Source organism: Saccostrea cucullata, unplaced genomic scaffold (assembly GCF_032062105.1).
Source record: "Saccostrea cucullata isolate Sc308-1 unplaced genomic scaffold, CSIRO_AGI_Scuc_v1 ctg157, whole genome shotgun sequence".
Classification (NCBI taxonomy): domain Eukaryota; kingdom Metazoa; phylum Mollusca; class Bivalvia; order Ostreida; family Ostreidae; genus Saccostrea; species Saccostrea cuccullata.
Genome location: NW_026918429.1, coordinates 878567 through 906428, shown reverse-complemented (window position 1 = coordinate 906428; position 27862 = coordinate 878567). Strand labels below are relative to the sequence as shown.

Here is a 27862-nt window from a genome sequence, read left to right as displayed (position 1 = left end):
ATCTTCAGCCATCGACCATTCCTTCAGTCCACACCACATTAAGGAGGCCTTCAGGAAAACTGGAATTTTCCCTTTCAATCCTGACGCCATTGATGTTAAACAACTTGCCCCGGCCGACAAATATCCATTTGCACCCCAAAGTGTGGTCCCTGGTAATTGATTTGGTGATCCTCTAAAATTAAACATGCAAATATACTTTGGCACCACATCTAAATGAAAGAGACAAATTTCAATTACAATAAAAAAGAATATTTTTAACAAAGAAATTCAAACATTTGAAAAACAAAAATACCTGTAATCATCTTATCTTCCATTAAGAAAATCAAGTTGAAAGACATGAAATCCTGTGCCATGCATGTGGGCATTTCTGTGAGAAGCATCCCCTGGTCAGGCAAGGTTTAATTCCAGAAACCTTGTCCGAGATTTTCCTTCCTATCTTTCACGTACCACCTGAGAAAAAAAGAAGGGTTATTACGAAATCAAGAGTATTAACAGGTTAAATTCCAAAGCAATTTTTCTAGTTTATTTCATTTTTGACAATCAAGAAGAACTTATTATTCCCACATATAGTAGAAATAACTAGAAACTGACCAGTCAGCAAGGGCCCCGCCATGGGGTAGAATTAAAAGGGTGCAGCTTACAGAATGATTAAAAAATGTACGAAAATAAGCAACAGCAACTGTATTCTTAAAATTTCAAGATAATTCCTGAATATTCAAAAACCTGAAAATAATATCCTTGTATTTACATTAGGCAGTAAAGAACAACTTAACATTGAATGTATATTTAAACAATTATGATGCTTGTGTTATATAAAATGCCAGCCTTCAATGAATGCAAATATCATGAAGACTTGACCTTAACTTCAAAACAAACAGCAGTTGCAGACAAAGGTTTTCATTAATCTTAAAGTGACAGTTAAAGAAAAGCCTACTAAATTTTCTGCAGCAGGCTAGATAATTACTCCCAAGGGATTAATTGTACCTCTCTCATCATTTTCTTCTAAAGTTAAAATAAGAACTTTTTCAGTTGAAAAAAAGTAAATCAAAAACTCTTCTTTAATCTATTTCTTGTTTTTAGAATTCAATGAAATCATAACTATTAAACAAAAATAAATTATAAAAATTTATATTTAAATCCACATTTCAGAGTGTTCATAGCATTCCAAATTGACTTAACTTCAAAACAAACTTCATTTGCAGACAGAGGTGGTAATTCATCTCAATGTGACAGATAAAGATAATGCTCTGGATTTTCTTCAGAAGGAAAGCTAATTAATCCCAAGGGACTCATAGCAGCATTCAGTTTACAATGGGAACATCTTCAGCAGTTATCTCTCTTTGCCAATGCATTCTTATATAAAGTTGAGGAATCTACCCCACCACCCCAGCTCCAAACCAGGGGACATAGAGAACCAAACTTAGCATCAAAATATGTATTTCTGCCTACTGAACTACCATACCAAATTTGTACTTGATTGGACAACCATAAAAAAAGTTGCCCATTCATTCTTATGCATAGTTAAGGAATCTACCCCACCACCCCAGCTCCAAACCAGAGGACATAGAGAGACAAACTTAGCATCAAAATATGTCTTTTTGCCTACTGAACTACCATACCAAATTTGAACTAAATTGGGCTACCATAAAAAAAAGTTATTAGGAAAAAACAGAAAATTTGTGGACGGAAGAATGACAGACAGACAGACAGAGTGATTACTATAGGGCACCCGCAAATCCTTGCGGGGCCCTAATAAAAATCTTTTCCAGCATCTAATGTAACTTGTTTAAATTCATTTCTATACTTATAGCTATCCAAATACAAATGTAACTTTAAACATTTAAATTGTAGGAGATGAAATAATGGAACAATTGTTGAAAAAGGAGGCAGAGGAGGAGAAAAAAAGGAAGAGGAGAGAGGAAAAGAAAGAGTTGGTAGAAAATAGGAAGAAAGAAGCCGAGAAGAGAAAAAGAGAGGCAGAGGAGAAAAGAAAACAGAGGAAAAAAACACAAAAGGAATCCAGAAATAGAGATTCCGAGGTAATATAACATTACATGTATATATTTTGTGTACAGATTGTTCTCTTTTTATTTTTTTTTAATTCATACAGCTACAGCTAATTTATTTAAAACTAATTAATGTCTACTAATTTCTTATAATTTTCATTTTCATGATTGTAAGGACAATGAATCGTTACCAATTATTCAAAAACCGAAGAGAAAAACAAGAAAACCAAAGGTACGTACAATTATCCAGCTTTTTTTTTCTTACATAACCTGGTACCAGGTGATAACCGTTTTTATGACCAATAAACAACGAAGCAAGACTTCAAAATTCTGAACTTGCCTTATTTTTCTATTTTTTGGGGACCTCAACTATTTTCACTTGTCATGTTTTCTGTGCATGATTACAATACAGATGGGACATAGCAGTGCCAGTGATATTACAGGGGTTTTAACCCTATTTGACCAAAGACTCTGTTCTAATCTTTTAACATAAGCAGAATTTGGGGTGACGGGTCAAGACAAGCATTGTTCTTTTAATAAAAGCAACATAGTTTTTTTTTGTTTATGCGATACTGTGACGATAAAAAAAAAAAAATAGGAATTGAACATACCAGTGATGTTTGTGTGTGTTGGGAGAAAATGGGGGTGGGGGTTGATAAATACTTACATCATAAAATAATTCTTCATTTCTTTAAACATAATTTTCAGAGGTATTTAAATGATGAAGAGCCAGTTGCTGCAGTCGGCGAGGAAGTGGAAGTGGACACTACATTATGTTCTTTCTGCACGAGCCACGAGGCCCCATCAACGAGCACGTCCGATCGAGAATTTGATGGCTGGTTTAACTGCAATGTGTGTGACAGCTGGTTCCACTGTGTCTGTCAAGGCTTTACAAATGAAGAGACACTACCGACACCCGTCCTATTTGCCAAGACTGTGCCAGCTGGGAGGAATAGCGCTGCTTTCTTCTTCACACCCTACCTGTCTGAGAATGCGCTTATCTTGTCTGCGCATGCGGTTGACACACATTGAAAAAAAAAAAATAAGACATTTCATATAAACATTTTAAATCGCGTTTCTGAATAAATATTTTTACTTCAGAAACTTTTATCTGTCTTCTGTTGTCGGCTTTGTAAAATTATTTTGTTCATTTAGCTTTTTATTAGTGAATAATAACAAAAAGATATAAGCGGCAATAATGGGTACTCTACTTCCTGTTTATTGAAGGTCAATGACATAGTTTATTTTTAGCCTGAAAGTAAGTAAATATAGAATTGTTTCAAATAAAAAATATCACTCGTCTTAATTAAATGGACATTGCAGAGATAAGTGAAAAAAAAAAAATTGGGGTCAACTTATAACATGGACAGGACAAGGAAAAATATGGTCTCTTTCGGCAATAATGGGTACTGTGACGTTAAGTCTTATATTACCTTACTTCTAACTGAAGAGTAACTGAATTGAGTGAGCTCCTCCTGCACGTTTGTTAATTATCAGGAATGGTAATGACGAAGAGGGGGAAACTTGAAAAATTCCAGATTTTCAGTTTAATAATAAATGAATCTATAAATTACAGTTCTTCTTCGTACGATTTTTTTTATCATGATGTCGATTGTTATAACTAAGTAGTTTCTTTTAAACAGTATCTTTTGGTGATATCAAACGAACTTCATTGTAGTGGTTAATATTTTACAATTATAGACTTCAGTGTAGGACGTTACATGTAGCTAATGGCAAGTGATATGGACAAAAGACACGAAGTGATAGCGACGGAGCCTGCGAGATACATGTATATATTTCTTACTCAATTTATTTAAAAGCCTCGTGAAAAGCTAATCGGAAATTGATGTTACAGTATTCTTTAAAATGTATTGAAATGTAATATGGCGATGTTCGAGAAAAAAAATAGAGGCACTGTGAGCACTGGGCTCACTAAATGACACCCCGTCGCCCATTTGATGATAATGTGAGGCCAACTTTTTCAAAGGCAAGTTAATTTCAAATCCAATTGTACAAGGGTCAAAAAGTGGGTGGGGATCCATTCAATATTTCCTATAATGAAGGTAATGTTGGGGAAAAATAGCTGTGATTTTGTTCTTCTTTAAAAAGTGGGGGGGCACAGACATACTCTTGCCCCCCCAGATCTGAAAGTGGGGGGGCTAGTGCCCCCGCTGCCCCCCCTGTGACTACGCCTATGGTAAAGAAAAAAAGTATCTCAAATCGAACTTTGGCTTATGAAAGTAGGTTAAAAATGTACGAATTATTAAAATAATAATGTTTCAACTAAGGATGTGTGATACATATTGATTTAGGTTCATTGTGGAGGTGTCCTATAAAAGAAACTAGTACCTGCGTTTTAAATGATAAACGAAGTACAAACATGCTAGGGGAGGGGGGAGGCAAATGTCTACCGATACATTTTGAGTGCTTAAAGTGAAAGTAAGCTCCTCTTTTCAATGTACTAATTTCTGCGAAACCCACGCGCACGGGTGAGGTTAAACATATATAAGAGCTTAGACAGCCTTACCGTGCAAGTGCAAAAATAATAGTACAAGAAATCATTTGCAGAAAAAAGGAATTTAAAAACACCTTTCAATGATGTAAAATGCGAATGTTTAGTGCTTCAAACAAACTCGATACTAAAAAATATGACAAATTACAGCTCCGAATTACCCGTAACCATAAATCTACGTTATTGTTTAGTTTCCGATAAGATCGTCGAACTTGGACCACATCGTGGATTGCCTGTTATCGGAATTTCAAATATAAATGGGAAAGGATGATGGGTATAATTCCGATTTTATCAGTTCTTTTTAGGCACAAAAACTTATCATTGATGATTTAGAAAAATATTTGCATTATTACATTATCTCCCTTAATTGTAAGGTACTTTTATAATTTTTAAGGACAGATAAAGTTGTTTACACATATAACACTGTTCAAGAAGTCCATTTAAAACCCACCCTCGGTGCATCTTTCAGTAACAGTAACTAAGAAATTACAATGCATTTCTTAATGAAATAAAGATGCTTCCCCAGGGTGTTGTTATAGATCTAGATGCCACTTTATGTTCTTATTTGAGAAAAAAAACAAAACATTGAGCATTTCATTGGCGTCGGAAGCAAATTGAAAGTGGGGGGGGGGGCTAAGTCTAAAAAAAAAAATTAAAAAAAACCTGACAAGCAAAAAAAAAAAAAAAACGAATAAAATAGGGAATGTCCATTTCCCAAACATGAAAATCCTATTTCGTTGGGGGGGGGGGGGGGGGGGGGGGGGTCGAACTTCAGTACCAAAATTTTAAACACCACCACTTTCACCATTTTTAACAAACACTGCGACGTGTCTGTGGAAAGTTGGGGGGGGGGGGCTAAACATACGAAACAATGTTCAATGTCTATACTAAGTATATATTTGGAAAAAAAAGTGGGGGGGGGGCCCCCCCCCCCCCCCCCCCCCCCCCGTTCCGACGCCTATGCATTTTTTTCATTCAGCACTGACAGCCTGTTATACAACCTAAAACTTACTTAAGGGTCCTCCACACACCTTCAGCTTGTGTTCTTATATTAAAAAGCATATAAAATTTCGCAAATAAATCAATCATTTGAAAATGAATAGGTGTTGTTATGTATTTTATATGATTTTTTAAAGATAATATTTAAAAAGTATAAAGAATATTTTTTTCAACAAGTCTTCATTAATAGCACCTACGAGTTATTTTCATCCTCATACTTACTACTTATCTAATTAAAAAATAACAAAAACTAAATTTATGAAGTCATCATTTTTACATCGTCTCAAGCCACGGTCCGGAGTCCGCATATATAGCTCTATCCTACCCGTGGCTGCTTGATCACAAAAAGTGTCGTAATCATGAATATTTACGCCTCGCTATTGTGACGTCATATTCAGTCAGTGGCATGTTTTGTTTCCATCGCAATCGAAATCAACAACTGACGTCAACAGTATACAAGAACTATTTCCTATACTGCAATTGGATATTGAAAGGTCGCGATAAAGTTCATCATCCGATAATGCTTTACTCGCATTGGTCAATATTTTAATGAGCTACGAAGAATTCTCTCCTCGTTCAACCACGGCCAGATGGGAGAGGAGCGTACATTTTGGCCGTGGTTTGCGATGATGTCATTTTTAGGTCACTGAGTAACTCAGGTTACCTATTGCTATCCGTTTCCGTCCGTCGTCGTGCGTCGTGTGTTAACATTTGAACATTTTCAGCTTCTTCTCTGAAACCACTGAACTAATTTCAACCAAATTTGGTATACAGCATCTATGGGTGAAGGGGAACAAAAATTGTGAATTTCATTGTCCCCGCCCCCCTGGGGTCTGAGCGGTGGGGCCGAAACGACTAAAATTATTGCAATCTTTAAAAATCTTCTTCTTTACTCCTGGACATCAAGCAGGCACACTGTTGGTATGAACGTCATGAGCGTTGAGTCCTCTACCAAAATTGTGAAATTCATGGCCCCAGGGTCAAGGGGTTCTAGTGCTAGGGCGGGGCTATATAGATTATATAGTGAAAATGCATTATTTCTTTGAAAATCTTCTTCTCTGCTCCTGGGTATTAAACAAACTAAGTACATAGTTATGATGAGCAAGAGTGCCTCTTCCAAAATTGTGAATTTTATGGCCCCAGGGTCAGGGTTTCTAGTGCTAGGGCGGGGCTATTTAGATTATATAGTGAAAATGCATTATTTCTTTGAAAATCTTCTACTCTGCTTCTGGGTATTAAATAAACTAGCTAAGTACATAGTTATGAAGATCAAGAGTGCCTCCTATAAAATTGTGAATTATATGGCCCCAGGGTCAAGGGTTCTGGTGTTAGGGCGGAGCTCTATTGATCATATATTGAAAATGCATTATTTCTTTGAAAATCTTCTTCTCGGCTCCCGAGTATTAAATAAACTAACCAAGCACATAGTTATGAAGAGCAAGGGTGTCTCTTCCAAAATTGTGAATTTCATGGCCCCAGGGTCAGGTGTTCTTGTGTTAGGGCGGGACTCTATTGATTTTATAGCAAAAATACATTAATTCTTTGAAAATATTTTCCTTTGCCTATGGGTTTTATGCCAATGATCCAAGTATATATATTTATGATGAAGAAAGGTGCATCTAGCAAAGTGGTTTTTTATGCCCCCTGGGTCAGAGGGGGGTGGGGGTTTACATAGTCTGAAAATAAATTAATGCTTTGAAATCTGCTCTTTGGTATTAATCAACCATTTTATGATAAAATTTGCAAAATTTTGAAATATGTGGCCCCTGGGTCAGTGGTTCCTTTGGGGTGAGGTGCACAACTGGGTATAAAGAGGAAGTGCATTTTCTCTTTGTTACTCTGATCTACCTCTGGGTATTAAGTAAATAGAGTAAGCATGCTAAATTAATAATTATGATAAGCAATGGTGCCTCTTTCAAAATTGTGAATTGTGAATTTCATGGCCTCTGGTTTAAAACACGAACCAAATTTAATTGTTTGAAAGTTGTTACACAATATTCAGGTGACCTATAAGGCCCGTGGGCCTCTTCTTTTATTAGAAATTAATAAAATTCGTCAAAAAAATGAAATAAGGCATTTTCTCTTAAATTTGCATCTGAAATATTCGGATATCCTTCTGAAAATATACAAGAGAAGTTGATGACATGAAATAACACATGAAATTGAATAAAATTGATGCAAATTATAAATAAAAAATTATTTTCAAAATTTATAGTTTCAAAGTTCCTTTTTAAGAGTTATCTTTCCTGTTACCAAGGTCTCAAAAACACTGGGTGGACACCGCATTAAAAAAAAAAACATTTCGGTTCTTTTTGACATGAAAAGAAACTACAAATGATATTGTAACTTTTATGACATACAGAAAAGCAACTAAGTGTTACATTAAAGCAAATCTGAGCAAGTGATTTGAACTTTTTCAAAGAAAATTCACTGTTAAATATTTAAGTGCTAAGTAAAATAATAAATATAGATCAATCAAATAATTAATGTTTTGATGATGATCATAAAATAAAAAATATCATGTGCTATATAGTGGGAAACTTGCATGCACAGTACACAGATAGATGATGTACTTTACATACACAAACATATGCAGACAGTACAGACAACATAGAAAATTTAAACAACACATAAATGAGAAGGAAAAATGAATATATAGCTATAAAATAAAAATATGAATTAATGAATAAAAAACAAAGCTGTCATATGACTACACATACTTACTTTTGTCTGCTGTTTATATGCAAAAAGGACATGTACTTTACATTCACAAACATATGCAGACACTTATTAAGAGACAACATAGACAACATAGACAAGCAAATTTAAAGAATTGTGGTCCCCCGCTTTCGGTATCTGTGGGTGAGATGTCATTTTTGTATGACATGACGTGTCTAACATGAACACCCTATCATATGTCATTTATTTACAAGTAGAGTTTTTTAATATAGCTTACCGTCTTTAGCAACTTTAAACTGATCTATACCTATCAGGTCCTATAATTCTTTTTAATTTCTTGATTTTGTATTTCTACATTAGCTTTTTACTGGCATTAGCCCTACCACGGTTGCATAGGCGCTCCCAATGTAATTCTGTAAATGCCGTATGATAAGTATATATATATAGGTCTACCCCTCTATACTGTAAAATAACCGTTTATTTTATAGTATAGAGGGGTAGACCTATATATATACTTATCAAACGTCATTTACAGAATTACATGGGGAGCGCCTATGCACGGTTGTCGCTCGGTCATCTCCGTGAACTTTGACTGGCCGAGAGCTTTTGGCAAACCTCGGTTGTTACCTTCTTCAAACAAGAAAGGGGAAAAGAATAATAAAAAATTGTAAAGCCTGCAAGCAATAAAAATAAAATTTATTTACAATGAAATTAAAGAGACTTTTTAAGTTATTGCTATAAAGAATATCATGTTATTAAGAATTTAATTACTGCTGATTTTGTTGTTCGTTTTGTCATTTTTTTTAAGATTGAAAATCTTGCAAAATTGTTAAGTCGTACGAAAATTAGATCATCAGAAAGTTATCACCCTTGCCTTGAACAACATTTCAACCAATGAAATAATTGAAAATTTTCTCATAATGCAATTTCTACCAATCACAAAAGAGACGAACTTCAACTATATAATACCGTCTTCCAAGGAAGACGGTAATCATTGAAGTTGATTTTTTTTAAAATAAGGTCAGTCGTGAAGGTCAAGGTCAGGTCAAGGGGTAAGAAATCATAGCATGCTCGGAAATTTCTTGTCACAGGTAATCTCTTCTCAATATAAGGAACAAGATATGTTTGTGGAACAGTGATGACCCCGTATGGCAACATGACAAAGATTTAACTTTTCTTAAATGCAAATGAAATATATTATTACCCAAAGTAGTGTTTTTAGACAAGAAATACAATTGTGAAATACAAAATCCCTAGCACCGCCTGTTGAAAAGTTATTGTCAAGGATAAATTTTTGAAAGGTAGGTCAAACTCCAGGGTAAAAGGATCTGAGTTGTTTATTTCTTAAGAAAAGTCACAAGTAATACATATGTGAAGGATGAAAACCCTAACCCTAGGCCTTTCAACTAATTTTTCAAGTTGCACATATGGTAAAAAACATTGTATAGATAGATTTATAGGTACATAAAATTATCAAAAAAGATAATAACTTGTGCATACTTTTAATTACCTCATTAAAAAGTTTAATCATTTATAATTGACTTTTCCGATGTTGTGTTTAAGGACAGGTAACTCAGGTGTGAAAAATGACCAACTTAGTGCCGATTTATGAGTTATCGTTTATAAGAATGACATATAGGCTGCTTCAGCATTGGTATTGTTATATACACAAAAGGGTTCCTTACATTGTTTTGTACACAAAAAGTTTTGACCAAGAGAAAGAGAATGCCTTCACTCTACCTGAAATAACAGGGTCAAATGAATGGGGAACAGACTATATTCAATAGTTTTAACTCTCTTTGACGATTATTATGAAGAAGAAAATTTAATGTCATGTTTTTTGTGTTCGCGCTTTTTCGCTTCCTGTGTAATTCTATATATTTTTACAAGTAAATGCAACAATTGATCATCTAATTTGTGTTACTAAGCACGAAGGGGAACGACCGAGTATAGAAATTTAAATAGGTTAGAACTGAGAAGGAGGGTAGATTTCACTTTTTATTTTAATTAAAAATTTTAATTATATGCAGTAAACCCGTGTCCGCAACTATACAGTAAATAAGTTTAACATTGGTGCTAAATTTTAAAACCACTGTATTCTTCTGAGAGCAAAGAAACACTTGGGAAATGCTAAAAACTGCCTTGCGTGTTAACAGTTAGATACCCCGAGCCTGCTCTAAACAGTTTCAGCAGTGAGTTATCGTTCATAACACCGACCCCTAGCGGCAGTTGAAAGGCCTACTAACCCTAACCGTTCAATAGTTATGGGCAAGATATTTGAAAAGTAGGTCAAACGTCAAGGTCAAAGGGTCAAAGTTCTTGGTATCCAAGGAAAGGTCTTCTCACAAAGATTACATATGTGAAGTGTAAAAGCCCCAGCCCTTACCATTCAAAAGTTATGGTCAAGGTTAAAGTTTTTTCATAAGTACGGAAATCGTCAAGGTCAAAATTGTTGGTATCCAATGAAAGGCCAAATGTTGCACATGCACTATTAATTCTACGTCTGCATTTCTCACAAGGCAATTGACCCAACTATAGCGTGGCAAAATATGAGACCAAATCAAAACAGTATAGGGGAGTAGATGAGCAATGTCTGCTAAAATGGATTTGAAAAATTTTTTGAGGCCTCTTAATGTGTTATGAAGTCGACCTATATTGTTGCTACCACAGTGACTGACAATAATCTTTGGAGCTTTGTTCCTTGACAACAGAAATTGAATTGTTGGATATAACTGCTCCCAAACCATACCCCGAATCCTGTGCCATAATATGGTGAATGACTCCATACAAAGATGGTCTTGATTCAAATTCTTTGCGTAGAGATTGGCCCAATGAAATATGGATGAACCTATGATCCAAATGGAATCTATAAACAAATTGAAATGAGTAAAGTAGCATGAACAAATCAAAATTGAAGTTGATGGAAGATGGTGATCCTTAAATTAGATAATTAATTTTCAATACGCATCATGTAACTAATTGACTACTTAATTTTTACATGACAATGGCCTTATATAAGATTTGTAGGCAACTGAATGCCATCTTCCAATCTTCTTATTAGGCTCCTCAGTATAACCTTTGATGTTCAAGAAGTTGCACCCCCAATCCGAAACGAATGTGTCTTAAATGAAGATGAATGAATATCTAAAAATTGTAAAGCCTTGTTCAACATAGACGAAAATTGGTATTGGATTAATGGTTTCGAGTTCATGTGTGAAAAGAAAGACACCTTCTGAATATAGTTCGGTAGGGCAGAATAATTCTACATGCAGACTGATCAGTCTTCGATGTTTTTATAAAAATAGAAATAGTATCTACTGATAAAGAAACATGGTCAACACCTAATTCCACCACTTCGCTCACTCTAAGCAGGGCAAAAATGCCATGATTGTAAAGGCAGATTGAAAAAGTGCTGTCTCATAATGTAAAAATAGAAAAAAATTATTTTTAACACATATGTCATACATAAATTTTTCATATACAGTTTGTGATTTATCACTTACCAAAGCCAGTTGTTTCTAAATCAAAATATAGAAAACTGTAGTTGGGCATGGGATTACAGTTTTCCAAAGATGGAGCTGGAGCAATATCCGGAATTTCTTCCAAGCTGGTGGTTTTTTAAGAAAGGTCAACACCAGACTCATAAGTTGGCCCTTCTTTAATATCAGATGTGAAGACCTGTATATAAAAAATTTAGAAAATGAAATCAATACAAACTATGTTATATGTACATGTATAAAATTAAATATATTTATTCAGCTCCATACTCAAAATACACACACACAGGAATTGAATATTGCATTTTATTTTATGCTACTGAACTTGACCTTTATAACTGCTACTAATAAGGGATCTATGTAATAATAAAAATAGATGGTGATCAGAATTACGTGTTACATTGGCATTTTGACTTACTTGAGTTGATTTAGCATTTCTCAGTTGAAACCGTCTTCTCTTAAAATCAACACTTTTTTCCTATTTCTTTCTTTTACGCGTTTACGTTTCATTCGTTGACGTGAGTTTCTGTGCATTTTCCAGGAGAAAGTAACAGGCCTTCAAACACCTATGATAGAGTTGAATAGAACTGCAGCAACATAAAACACCATTTAATATATTTTGAAATTTTAGAATTTTTAAACAATAGTTTACCTTGGACAATGAATCATGTCCAATATTTTTCTGTGCCACAGCTGCTGCAACACGGAAAGATGTGCTTTCTGATCCACCATAGAAATGTTTCTTTGGATTCTTAGCAGCAACAACTCTGTTAAAATTTGCATTGCTTTGCGTACTACCCATCTTACAGTTTTCCAGCATTACTGGAAAATACTGCCATTAAATCTCAAGTAAATCATCTCCAGATAAATATTTTCCATATGGAAGATTCCGGGGTTTGTAATTATGAGGATCTTCCATATACTTGCACCACTGAATATAACAGAATGAATGGTCTCCAAGCAAATATGATGTGGTATGGAGTCTAAATTCTTTTTCAGCCATCATTCTGAGATTTCACAGCATATGAAAAGCATTTTGCTCAAGTGTTTGTTAGTCTTGGATCCAAGAATCTCATACCTTTTGTTTTTCTTCAATTCATATATAATCTGTTTGTAAATTTTTTTTGGTGTGGTTAAAGTCAGCAAATTTTTGGATGGAAGGATCAAATTCAGATTTTGCTTTAGCTATTGTAGTGGTGTCATGTACCATTATTAAATTTTTGACATTAAAGTCCTCTCCTTTCAGTTCGTGAAGCATCTGGATCGCCATATCTGACTCCATGGCTTTTGCTGACTTGTCCCAGTTTTTACGACAATCGTGGTCATTATTATTTTCATCCTGTTCACACGATCTACATTTTTTACACCGCACAGAATATGATATTACCTTGCCAGTACTATATCCTATCATGCTTGCATGTCCTGTGAGAAATAAATAATATAATTTTACTACACATATTCTAAATATTGTTACACTAACAAAATGTCCTTATGCAATGATGTTTAAAGCAAATTTGACAGTATAAATATCAAAAGTAATGCATCTATCTGACAAACAAGATAATTTTTTTCCACTGCCTCTAGTTTGCCATTTAGCATCAAATGAAGCTGTGTAATTTTCTGGACCCTCACATCTATTGTACAAAACCTTATATTGAAACCATGCTGATATATTTTAGTAATCATTATAAATAACTAGCAAAGAAACTCGTTGCGAGCAACGAGAGGTCTTTCGTTCGATTCTAAAAAAAAAAACAAAAAAAAAACGAAAAATCGAACTGAAAAAAGTGATAAAACTTTTTATGGAAACAAAGAGGGTTGAACCCGTGTCGCCAGCGCGAAAATCCAAAGAGCTTCCTATTATTCTATGGGGACCAACAGAACATTTGTCCTAGAATGATGAAAGACGGGCCACTATTCATAATTTTTCGACAAAAGTCACGAATAAATCTTCGAGCCTTTTCTTTGGAATGTTCCATTAAGGTGTGATAGCTTCAACGGAAATTAAAAAAAGAACATTCTTATAGCTTAAATGGTCAAGAAAAGGTCAAGAAAGTATATTTAACACATTCCATATCGTATATAGAAAAGTAACACTAAATAAGTAAAACTGCTAAAAAAATTTAACCTCTTTTCAATTTCCTGTTTATCCCCATAGTGAACGATCCCGACTAGTTAAACTTTCATGAAAAGGTTGAAATGTTTCGCCGAAAAACATGTGTCGCCCTACGACGGTCAAGGAATCAGATCACATTTATGTTCAATAACTTAAATCAGATCTTTAAGACAATAATGTTAATATAAACTCCATTCAACGATCTTTTAAAAAAATGTTTCTTACATTTGTCTTTTATCTGTTTAATATGACACAAGTCTGCAAGCGCAAAACAGTGGTTACGTCTGATACTTACTATATACATCGATATTGTTTCTTAAAACAATAACTAATAAGTATGATTTAAAATCTGATTTTCCGCAAAAAGCAAAATATACTTGGTATCGTATTTCATTATCACATATATGTGATAATGAAATACGATACCTAGTATATTTTGCTTTTTGCGTATATAGTCTTTTCTTTTTCTTCTCTGAGAACCAGCCAAAGCTAATTACAGAAGACGTTTGAGACGACTATGGATTAAAACTTAGTTTGACACAGAATTGCAACTAACTACGACGTAACGATCCAATTATTCCCTTACATTTCATTCATCCTAAGGTTACTTCCGTTGAAACAAACGCTCGACTGCCTCCGTAAACCCTGACTTGCGCAATGTTAGAGTTGACAGAGACAGCCGCCATTTTGGACCCGCTTCAGATTTTTAAATGTTAATATCTAGAGTTTGGATTTATCAATATTCAAACAAATTATACAGTAAGCATTATAAGAAAGGTTTCTATTAACATTCCAAAAATAAATGAAAAAATATTGAAAAACAAAAAAGTTAGAAAATATGGACTTTTTCATTTCGCTTCCGATAGCAACCGGAAGTAATAACGACGCACGAAAAGGTGATTCAGCATATCTAAAAGTCATCATCTATTATCTCTTATAAGTCTCCAGTTGATATCTTATGCCATTTTTGAAAAAAAGGTGAACTAAAACTTTTTATAATCAGAAAACTGTCAATGTCTTGAAACCGAAGGTGAGTATTCCAAATTTCTCTTGTCATGCCAAAACTTCATATAATGACACATAATTCCTGAAAGTTTCACTGAAAACCACTGAAAAGTTTTCGAGAAATCGCCTGCACAAAATTTTGGGGGGAAAATAATAAGAAGAAACCGTAGAATCACTAGGTCTTCACGCTAGGTCTTCCGTGAAGACGGAAGACCTTAAGAAAGCATAGCAGTGAACAGACAGTAAAATTCATGCTGGTATACCTTTCTTTTTCCTCTGTGATTGCAGCATCACAAGTCTTATCTGTAACTGCTTCAAATATATGGCCTGTTTCTCTTTCTCTTCTTTTTAAAGTAGTTGGAGATACATATGGGAGGTTCAGAGCAGCAAAAAGATTGTTTATGATAGTTTCTACAAGACCACAAAATAGTATTGCTATATAGAAATAGATTTTAAAAAACATGTACCACTGTCCACATCAAAAAAGATTATGTACAACATAAAGGTATAATATTGGCATTACAGAACTTCTTTGAGATTGTATACAAAATTAAGATACTTCATAAACATAGAGGAATATATATTGTACCTGCTCCTAATTTAGTATTCACATCACATATTGTCCCTCCATGTTTCTTTCCTGTGGGGATGTAGTTGATTTGACTACACTTTTCACATTTTATGTGAAGATTACTTCCTAATATATATAAAATTGATGTAAGTAGAAGATTAAATACTTGATATACTTGGAATATATTTGTACAAAATCATCATCAAAAATGAAATGTATTTTACCTAATCCATATCTTGTCTCACCAATGCATGATGATAATTTCAACATGCTATGACATTTAGAACAGCCTTCATCCAATTTTTTGCCCAGTAGAGACAATTCCACTACACTCCGGCCTAAGAATTAAATGAACTTTTCAACAGGTCCAGTCCAAAGACTATTTCTACCTACTCTAAGTAACTAGTTTTAATTAATTTTTGTATTATCTGCATTTTTGGCCAAAACACCGAACGGTCTAAGTTATTGACTGGGTATGTATTTTGTTGGACCTGAAGGTGAAAATGTTGCAGGCCGCAGGCATTATTCACAATTATGTTATACCCAGTCTATAACTGTGTTGTTATACCCTTCACTGCTCACTTAAGAGTGATCAATTTAATCAATACACGCTATATTATCAATTATTTTGCATGGAAAATTATGGCTTCTTCAGTAAATATAACACATCAAGCGCTGAGAAAGAAAAAAATCCATTATGTATCTATTGTATCGCAAAAATTATTTATCACAAAATATACTCTTCCCTTCTTCTTTACCTAGCTGTATGCAACAACTCTTGAAGCTCTTAACTTCGGCTATTTTCGCGTAGCCGATATTTCACGATGATTAATTAATTATGACGTAACAGACGAGTGACGTTGCGGTCTAACAATTCTTATGTAAGACCGGTCAATAGTGAAATTGTTAGACCGACGTAATAAACAGTTCCTTTGTTGGACTTTTTATCAGTAATAAATAAATAGAATGATATTTATAAGGGTATAACAATATACAATTATTTAATGCCTGAGCAGTCAATAGAAAATTTTTTTCCCGAGGTGCAGGGAACAGCTCTGTGTTCTATTGCCCGAGGCCAGCGGCCGAGGGCAATGCACACTCAGGCATTAAATAATTGTTTTATTACCTAATTTTATTTTCCGTATTAAGTGTTCACAATTGTATATTCAGTACAGAAGAATCCCGTACAGTGTACCATATTGTACAAATTTATACCTAGATATGGTGCATCTTTAATATTAATTAAAGATTGATTGTATGGACTGTTGTTTACATTCCTCTCAAATTTTTTTCACTTATATGGAGACGCCACCACTTGCCGGTGGAGAGGGACCTTTTTCGTGCCAGCAGTGCACCTACTGCGACACGGGGCGTACCTTGGTTGATAGGTCTCACCCGAAGGAATGGTCTCCATGACCCACAGTGTATAAATTAAAAGTAACTCTCATTAAATAAAATATACGACCATTGAAACCACATAATTTTTAAAACCAATGTCGAAAGATCAAATAAGATGATTATTTACCATGTCTGTGCAGTGTTACAAACAACTTAATTTGAAACCGGGATCGTTTTTTTCCGAAATACGTCGCCGGTCAATAGAACGTGCAGTCTATTGACCGGTCAATAGATCGCCAGTCAATAGATCGGTTTGAAAAGATAAGAAAAACTGAAAACACATACAGAATAGATGAAAATATTTAATTTATAATAAAACAACAAAATTCATTGGATTAGGTAATAAATAATATTAATAGCTACGATGGTAGAAATAGTCTTTGGAGTGGACGTGTTCAATGAATAAATATATACTAGTATAAAGGTCAATGCATGAACATGCAAATGATATATCACTCAGCTACTTTTCACCTTCAATGGAAAAGTCTGTCTTTCCCTCATGAAATCTTAGGTAATCATCATCTTGTAAAATATCATCATCGTCAAGTTCGTCATCATCGTCTTCGCTGACATGATATTCATCTTCTTCGCTATTTCTCAATAAAAGATGAATGTTCATCAACACGACCTAAAAATGTATACATCGTATTAATCATTTGTTCATCAATTTGTTTCCAGACACAATCTCATTTCTATCTATATCGCGGAAAGGCAAATGTGATCAGCTGATACTTCTTTAAAAAGAGACGATTATTATTAATCAACGTCATATTTTTCCTATTTACGTGTGTATATATAGAGGATATCTATATTGTGTGATTTGATATTGGCTTTATCCAACGAGTTGAAATGGTGTATATATTCGCGAGGCTTGCCGAGCGAATATACACCATTTCAACGAGTTGGATAAAGCCAATATCAAATCACACAATTATAGATGTTCTATTTATCTCATACGACTTTCGTTTTAACAAAACTTTGAGACTTCCCCTGCGAAACTACCTGAATGACTGCCAAAATCAAATTGATGACGTATAACTTGATGACGTAGCACCGTTGATGTTTACATGCGTCGAGAGAAAGTAGATCGAGTTCAAAATTTAGAATATTTGCTATCTGTGTCTTTGAAAACATCATGTGAAAATTGCTGGAGCTTTACATCAAACGAATTTCTGACTGAAAGTTGTTAGGACTATGGGGATCGTGAAAATCAACTCTTTTTACGATGGCAGTACAAATCGTGCTAGGCAAGGCTAGGGGCCTAGACTTTGTCTAGATTGTTTGCTGATCCATGGTAAGTTACACCCACATTACTAGGTAGGCATACGTAGTATAATATAAGAAAGCATTGTTAAAGATGTCAAAGGAGTCTTATAACAACAACTTAACTGGTACATGTAGGCTTTACTTTCTCCGAAAACGATCTAAGGGGGGGGGGGGGGGGGGGGGGGGGGTATCTGCAAAATAGCCAACGGGTTCCTTGATCAAATAAGACACTTCATTGACATCTTGCTTTTAACGATATTGCTACCCTTTATCATTCATTTTATAAGGGCAACAATTTTCACAAATAAAAGTTTCAATAAAGTAAAATCTTGAAGCGAGGGTTCGTGTCAAAACCGGAAGTGCTATTGATAAAGCATCTACCCAGTTTATCCAACGGCCTGTATCACAAACACGTATGAGATAAATATATATATTTGCATATCTACAGTGATTGGGAAGGGCTTGCGCCACGCGCCATAGTCGCATTGAAGTGAAAAATGGCGCATTAAATCAATCAATCATGGCGCCAAGGTGCGCATTCAATTTTTAGCGATGTTATTTGGAAATATTTTGTGTACAACTTTCTTTCTTGTTTTACTTTCGTTTTAACTGCAGTCAATTTAAAACAACAAATCTCATTGGTTGAAACCTGTCAAAAAGTACTTCCGGTTAAACGAAGCACTTACATGAGGTACAATACTTCATTCATTTGTATGGTACGGCGATTCCCTTTCCAAAACTGTCGTAATTTTAACAAAAAATACGGGTCAGTTATATTCTAAGAAAGCTCCTTTAAATTTACTGCATTTCATGCATTAAAAATTGGATTCGGTTAATTAAAAACGTGTTTTCTCTCGTATTTCATATTTGTTTGTCACTTTGTTATTTCTTGAAATGGCCCTTCAGATTATATTGATGGCCCATTTATTTTCGAAATGGCCCATCAAAAATGTTGACAGTTGCGCCATAGTCCCATTGACCATTTTGGCCTTCCCAATCACGGTATCTATTCCTCTCTCACACTATGAACAAGTGGTCTTCAATTGCGTTTCTTGGACTATAGACGCAATTGCCTCTAATATGTGTGCAATTGCTCTATCACTCTCGTGTAGAACAATCTCGACTACACTTACATAATGTGTTGAGAAGTATATATATGAAATGTTTCGTAAGAGGAATGAAAATAAGTTTTTAATAATATTTTTTGAAAAAAAGAAAATTCAGAATATTTAAAATTGCTGATTTATATCTTAAAAAATTCAGTTTTGGTCAATGTATTTAATTGTACAATAAACCTTTATGAAATCATAGAGAACTGCCATATTTTTATTTTTTCGTATCATGCATATTTTTACAAAGAACGATAACTCTTCACACTTGGGTAAATAACATTCAGAAAGAGAAAATTTCTATTTCAAGAATGATTTCAGCTATTAAAAATAAATAGAAAAACTAAAAAAATATATATAAAAAAGCATTTTGGTGTAATAATCATGATAAAAAAATTCTCATTTTTCATCATAGTGTTAAATTATTGATTTTTGTCAGAGTGTTTTCATAACGTTGATCGATGACGTCACAACTACATCAAAACAAAAATATATACATTTGTGGTATCTCTCCATTATATAAACATACAGAGAGAAAATATCTTCAATTCTGTATGAAGTTTGTCACAGGTCAGAGTTTGACCTAATCACACGGCGCAATAATATCTACCGGTACATAAATTATAAAATGACCTGCTCTACTTGCTTTTCATGTATAAAAATGAATAAAATAAGCAAGTAAAATGATAATTATTTTATTTTATATGTAAATAAGTATTTCATACAGTTTTTGGGCTATCGATTCAACCTGTGTACATAGAGAAAACTAGGAGCCTAGCGTTTGTTTACATTTTTCTTCACCTTTTTCAGCTGCAGTCTCTAGCGTTCATCCTTATTTTTTGGATAGACCTTTGGTTAAATTTTCATGATAAACTTTTATTTTATCTTTAAATTTTACTCACGATAAATGTGTAAATCTGTTGGAAAATATCTTAGTTTGCAATAATGCCATGAACAGCTGCCAAACACCTCGGCGTTTTCGTAGTTCAATGTAAAGCTGTCGCCAGTGTCTCCGTGTTTATCAGTGTTTTACGATAAGTATGCCTTTAGTTACTGAAACCGTGGAATGTTTTTGATCAAATTGCAAATTAACTGGCTCGGACAGTTTTCCATCGGATCCATCCATCCCTTTCCAACGAAAATTCCTCCAACTTTTTATCATCAAACTTCGGACGTGTTTCTTGTGTCTTTTAAGCATCGATTATCATTTATCACGAATAAAATATTCCCAGACAACAATCTGTTCACTATTACTGATCAAAGTAGCCTTTCACAAAATATTCCCTTCGAAATAGATTCCTTAGCCTAATGAATTCGAAGCGTAACCGCCATGCAAGCCGATTTACAACTTGCGTCATTTTTCAAAATCTACAACGGACGGTTAGTGCAATAATTTAAATTCGAAAATATTCAATTGTCTGTCTCAAATGTATACATAAGTAATAAATAACAAGTTTATAAACGGGATAATTTTAGTATCAAATCTTCTGAGAAGGCCTTTTCACAGGATTTGATCAATACAGACTTCAATTCCCATTGAAGTTTATAAACTTGTTATTTATTTCTTAAATGTGATGACGGCGCTGCTTGTATCCAGATAACTGTGTTTGAGAGGGAAATACTTTATAAATTGTTTGTGATTTATTAGACAAAAGGAGCATTAATCAGGTTTACTGATTTTAAAGCCGTATGTTTTTCTTTACTGAGGACAAGAAGCTGCGTCCTTAGGTAAGTCAGGATTTCCTCTGATATTCTTGAAAAAAAAAAACAACAAAGAATGCAAATATAAGTAATAAACAACGATTATTCAGTGAACATGGCATTATGAATAGCAATAGCTCTGCTGGCATATTTTCCATGATGCGCTAGCGCGCATCATGGAATATGCCAGCAGAGCAATTGCTATTCATAACGCCATATATATTTCTTATATATATATATATATATATATATATATATATATATATATATATATATATATATATATATATATATATATATATTGAAAAAAACACATACTTACACGTTACATATGAATGACGCTGTTGCAAAACAGTAACGGTTTGTTTAAATTTCTTCAGGAGGACCTTCTCTTCAATTCCCACATTTATTGTTTACATTGTCGCTCTCATTTTAGCACTTTTTTTCTGACGGAGATTTGGGTGCTTTAAAGCGTTTAATATAAAATCTTTATGATTTTCCTACCTCCTTGGCTTTAGAGAGCTTCAAAGCGGTTCCCTGTGAAATCGACAATATAGAAAACGATACTAAACTGGAAGTAAAGATACTTTTTCTCCATATACATCACAGGTCACATGATGTTGAGGACCCTTAATATACAAATTAGAAAATGAAAACTACATGTAGTATGTGGATATAAAAACAGTATTCAAGCTCAAAAGTCCATTCAACAATACAAATTAGAAACAGCGAACACGAAGCCATAAAACATCAGAGGTGGAATCAAGTGCCATGAAGAAAGAGTATCCCCTGTCGACCGGTCACACCTGTCGTGTTCTCGTTGTGATGATCTGGAAGTACCTGAAATACGTCTTCGACAATTCGGTGTGTAATTAAGGTCTTCCGTTTCCAACGGAAGACCTTCTACTGATTCTGTTGGTAAAGATTATTATTCTTTTTTTTCCCTTCTACTTCCTAGACGCCAACTTTGAAGCCTAATATCTCACTCATTTCTCAACTGATTTCGCTCAAATTTTCAAAGGTACTAGAAGTTACTTAACTATCAGTATTCTTTCTAAAATTTCAAAATGTCACTTCCGGTTTTGAGTTATTTCCCTTTAAACGAAAATTTATAGGCTTTCGTTTCCAGACAAAGGCTCAGAGACGGCTAAAGCTGGAGCCGAAATTCTACTGATTTCAGATAATAGAAGGATTGAAGTTGTGCTCATCGATTTTTTTTTCGATTTCTCTATTCAAAATGGCGCTTTATAGGGGTCAAAAATTAGAACGCTTAAAAGAGCCAAAAATTATTCATATTTTGCTTTTTATCTTCTAAACTAAAAATATTTTGTTAACATATATAGAATATAATTTGAGCAGAATTAGAAGATCTTTCAAATGATATCAGGAAAAAGGGCTGACCCCTAAATTAAGGGATCTAGAGGGGCCAAAAGTTTTTTCCAGATATCTCAAAAAGTTTTGAGAATTTGTTATACATCAAAGAAGCAAAGTTGTTGAAAATCTCTGGTAAAATCTACTGATGTCATCAAAATATGTCCTGTGACGTCACTTTCGGCCAAACCGGAAGTATTTCGAAACTGCATATTTTTGCCGTTTTTGACATGTTTTGGGGAAATATTTGTTACTGGAAGCGTAAAACTTTAATTTTCCGTCTGTCGACGTCACTTCCGGTCAAACAGGAAGTAGCAAAAATGGCTTACTTTTGCAACTTTCAACATAGATTTGGAAGATTTAAAACATTAGAGACGTCATTTCTCTCTCTCTTTTTTTAAAAATAAAAGTTACTTTCGGTCAAACAGGACGGAAGACCTACTCGTTGCTTTGCAACGAGCTTTGCTCTAGTTTATGGTCTTATTATTCGTATGAAAAACGTCAGTCGACATTTTACTTAATGATAGATTGTATATTTTGCTGACGAGGTCATTTTATCAACCATAGAACTTACAAAATGTCTTTAAAGAAGACTTCAAATATTCTTGTTTCATCAACTTGTTTGGCAATGAATAACATAGTTTTAGAAATTGTTAATCATAGAGCATATCGAATCAACTGAGAGATACAATGTATAAACACCATATGCAGGTGTTGAGGGTAGTTTGCTGCATAAGTAAGGGAAGCTGACGATTGAAAAGTTAAAATTATCACTTTTATCTTAAAGATTGGTTGTTAGGTTATTATTATTGTCTTTTTCCAGTATAATATCAGAATATGAAACGGATTGGCCAGACTATTTTGGTATCTTTAATTTCAAGAAGGAGCGCTTTTAAAGAATTCTACACCTTATTAAGTTTCAATGTAAATATAAAGATTGTTTTTGCTAAAGTTGGATAGATCCATTAATATATCATCAGTTCCTTCAGTGAAATATGACAGTTTAAATTAAATTATGAAATGAAATTGTAAAGATTAAAAAAAATGGTGTCTAATCTAATAGATCACAGGAGTTATTATGAAAAAAAACTATTTGTGATAAATAATTGTGAAAATATTATTTATAAAGTAATATATATACAGGTATGTGTGTATTTAGAACATTGCTAATTAATAAACTAAAATGGAAATCAACGATGGCAGACGCTAAATAAGAAATGTCGTGTCAAAAATAGAGTATGTTAAAATGTTTCCAACGTCAGTTAAGATTACAGAGACTGGGCCAATATTCTCCAAAAATAATGGCAATTGTCACCGGGGAAATCGGCCCTAGTAATATTAGACCTTAGATAATCCACTGACATGACAGTTTACTCCTTACGTGGCTTTTCCCTGCCTTTAGAGGACATTGACACCAGATTTGACAGGATTCATTGAGACTTGAATATGCTTTTAAAATCGTGTTTATTCGTAATCGACGTCAGATCGTTATACATACATGTCCTTGTGGGAGGAGAGAGAGAAATAAGGCACAATTAAGCTTCCTGTTAAACTTTTGATTCAGATGTTCAAGCTTCTCGTTAACCCCGATGGCGGATATATCTGGCACTGATTACGAGTGATTACATGTACTACTGGTAACATTTCAACTTTCTAGAAAATAGAAATGATATTCTATTGGATGTGGATTGTTATTCATACGATCTGGAATGAGGATGACTCTTTTGAACCAGAATCTCTGATGAGACTATATCTCGACTGGTCTGCACGTATAACGAAAGAAAAGTAGAACTTGGATTTGAACTTTTCAACAGGCAGCAAAAAATAGAAATATTTACAATGCATAAATTAGAACTGAATTTATAAGTTGTTACTTAATATCAGATTAATCATTTCATTGATCCTGATCAATTTTTTGGCTTTTGGGCATCAAAGCTTCATTTACCAGTCTTTTTTTTTTACTATTTGGATCCTCTAAAATGTTGCATTTTACTCAGGTGGCCGTAAAGCCTTTGGGCCTCTTTTATTTTCATTTTCATTAGTATTTAGTATTACGATGTAAGTACATTGGCGTCGGAAACAAATTGAAAGTGGGGTGGCTAATTGAAAGGGGGGGGGGGGCTTAACCCCACTGATAGTTTAAAGCACATTTCCAATCTCGTAGGACACATGCTTCTCGTGCAAAACGAAGTGACCGAACTTCAGGATATATGGCAATACGTTTGATTTGCATTAGTAAATTTTATGGAATGGCTCGAGAAAATTGCGAAAGTTTTCCTTGTGGTTCATGCCAAGTTTGATTCTAGCGTTTTAATGCCAAGTCTAGCGTTTTAGTACTTGTGTTGAGCTGCATCGGTATTAGTGCCTCAATACATTTAAAAGGGTTTGAACACATTACCTGTTTTATCCATGTACCCAGACCACAAGAGTTATAAACCATTAGACTTGTTGCAGGACTTGTGTGTGACTCATTATGATGCTCACGATGCCATGGCCTTACGAACTCTTTTGTCTTTGTCGGTTTCAAGTTATTCTATGCTGAAGCATCGTTTTTCTCGAGCTTGTTGTAAACAGTTTGAATTTTTATGCCCCTGTAATCGAAGAGTTTTTGTCGTGTCCGTCCGTCCGTCTGTCTGTCTGTTTATTCGCATGACTTTCATATTTCACATGTGTATTCCTTGTGACAAGACTTTTCTTTGGGTACCACCAAATTTGACCTTGATTTTGGAGTTTGACCAACTTTTACACGAAAGTTTTAAACTTTTACTTTGGCCATAACTTTTAAACGGTAGACACTAGGACCTTCATATTTCACATAATTATATATTCTTTGTGGCAAGACCATTCATTGGATACCAACAACTTTCGCCTCTGACCTTGGAGATTTCTGTAGTTATTTATAAACTTTAACTTTAGCCATAACTTTTGAATGGTAAGGGGTAGGGCTTTCATACTTCACATATTTAGTTCTTGTGACAAGACCTTTCATTGATATTATGAGCCTTGACCTTGGAGTCTGAGCTAATTTTTAAAAATGTTAACCTCAGCCATAGCTTTTGAACGGTTAGGCCTGGGACTTTATAATACCTCACATATGTAGTATTTGTGACAAGACCTTTCTCAACCCCTTTCATGGCATATACGCATTTCTATGCATCTGACTTGAAAAATGAGTATAGAACCAACGACTCAGACCCTTTGACCTTGACCCTGGAATTTGACCTACCTTTCAAGAACTTATCCTTGGCCATAACTTTTGAGAAGGTGGTGCTAGGGCGTTCATATTTCACATTCGTATTTCTTGTGAGAAGACCCTACTTTGGGTACTAATATATTTAATTTGCATTTACGAAAAGTTTAATCTTCGCTATGATGTTATACGGGGCATCAGTGTTTCAAAACACATCTTGTTTGACATGTGCATACTATGATTTCCGACACCTTGACTTTCACGATGGACCTTATTATTTTTTTTAAATCAACTTCGATCGGTGATAATTTCTAAATTACATATGAAAGGGCGTTCATATTTGACACAATATGTCATAAAAATGACATATGATAGAGCGTTCATGTTTGACACAACATGTCATAAAAAATGACATCTCATCCACAAAGACACCGAAAGCGGGGGACCACAATTCTTTGAATTTGCATGTTTTATTATTACCGTATATGATTTTTTAAAACAAATAATTATTACACACCGGGAACAAGGCCCTGTGCTATAATATAGCGATATACCACTGGAATAGCGGAATTTACGTTCCCCCAACCTGTTTCAATATGATTTAGATGGCGTTAAATTCTCACGTTTTGATGTTTAAAAAATGACAATGCGTCATATTACGTTGTAAGGTTGATTACAATCGCAAGCTTGATGAACTATATGTAACAGAATTGTGATGATGTTATATGATAGACAACAAGGCTGTTGGTTCGAGTTGACAAGACGTATCTTTTATTACGATGGATCAATAAGATAGTAATCGTCAAAACCCTATAATGAAATAACAAATTATAAATATTTAGCATAAAAACTATAAAGCTATTAATCAATATACATGTACAATCAATATATCATATAGCTTTATCCGAATCAAGGGAGATAATCCAATTACATGAAAATTACATAATAAAATCTCCCATTGCTTTAATCAATGAATATTTATAATAAAATCTTTACAATAATTATCATTCCAATGTATATATACATTATTAATTATTGCTTAGCATAAAAACAATGAATATGCGTACCATTCAATGGGAATGGGTCAAATGCTATAACAGCATATAAGCTGCATACACAAGACAGCTATATATGAACTAGGATAACATCTACAAATCAACAATGAACAACCTTGTAGATATCTACACTAATCATAAAATAAAGTTTACTTTAAAAATATGAAAAAGTGAGACAGCAATGTATTTACTATTTACATGTAACTCTATATACCTAAGGTCTCACTCTCACTATACATTTACTCCAGAAAAAGTGATTTAAGGAATTAAGTGCAAAAATTACAGATTTCACATTTAATAAAATTAGAATCTTATTACTTATTAGTCTGAAAGAATTACTTACCATGCAAGAGGAAGTGTTGGTCTCAAAGTCAAATGTCAGGTATGTAAAATAATATACTCAGAGACAAAACTGCACTTCCATCACATATGGAACCCAAGCCAGAATTAACCAAAAAACACAAAGAAAACTTGGAGGGAAACACAAAAACCAGTAGAAACGCATAAGACAACACTAAAAAAACCAATGAAACTAAAAGATACAAAATGACCATGGCCAGAATATAATTAGAACCCTGAGGCTAACTCTGGACCTCTCTGGAAAAGAATAATTTAAAAATCAATACACTTAACTACAGGTTAAATGAATAATTATGTAATTTAGCTGTAGAAGTGTGCTGCAAGTAAAAACATATATAATTAAATTAATTCTGAATAGATGCACATGCAATATGCATTGCTATGCACATGTGCATAATATATAAAAACATGAGTCTGTCACGTTTTGATGTTTAAAAAATGACAATGCGTCATATTACGTTGTAAGGTTGGTTACAATCGCAAGCTTGATGAACTATATGACAATTTTTAAAGCTTTTTCATTAAAATATTTTGATTATTTCTCATTCTATGTGCAATTAACGCAAAATGCAGGCTTTGTGCAAGAAATAAGTACGAATGTTCTAATAGCCAGATGATGCAAATAACTGTTTAGGTATATTTAGATAATGTTGTTTTATAAAGGTAATAAAAAAATTGCGCACACTACATGAGCTACTTCTGACTTGCAAACGAAATAAGCCCAAAACAGTTCATAAAAGAACCGTTTTATGTACAAATTTATCATACTGAGGCAGAGTAAATCAATCATTTTTTTCCCATTCTAAAAGGGTAATCAGCCTTCAATTCAAATTTGACATAAATGTAGAAGAAGAACATAAAATTTTGATACTTACATTTGCAAAAATTTTCCTTAGATGAAGCTATTGAAGAGAAAATATGTTCAATTCTGTTTGAACTTGTTTGGGGGTCAGAGGTCATAGCGCGACCGAATCACACGGCGAGATGATATTTTGCCTACTTACTTCTGTCACGGTGCAACTGGTTT

General features: G+C 34.0%; 2 protein-coding genes across 2 annotated transcripts in view; both read left to right on the top strand.

The window, feature by feature from the left end:
- LOC134266003 (QRFP-like peptide receptor) overlaps positions 1-27862 on the top strand; it is a 179760-nt gene that overhangs the window by 90064 nt on the left and 61834 nt on the right. The gene's annotated exons all lie outside the window — the stretch shown is intronic.
- Positions 44-3038, top strand: LOC134265567 (uncharacterized). The gene is made up of 5 exons (XM_062747797.1): positions 44-152; positions 319-495; positions 1852-2039; positions 2182-2238; positions 2715-3038. Exons 3-5 carry the CDS (start codon positions 1863-1865, stop codon positions 3036-3038), a joined length of 558 nt encoding a protein of 185 aa, XP_062603781.1. The 5' UTR covers positions 44-152; positions 319-495; positions 1852-1862.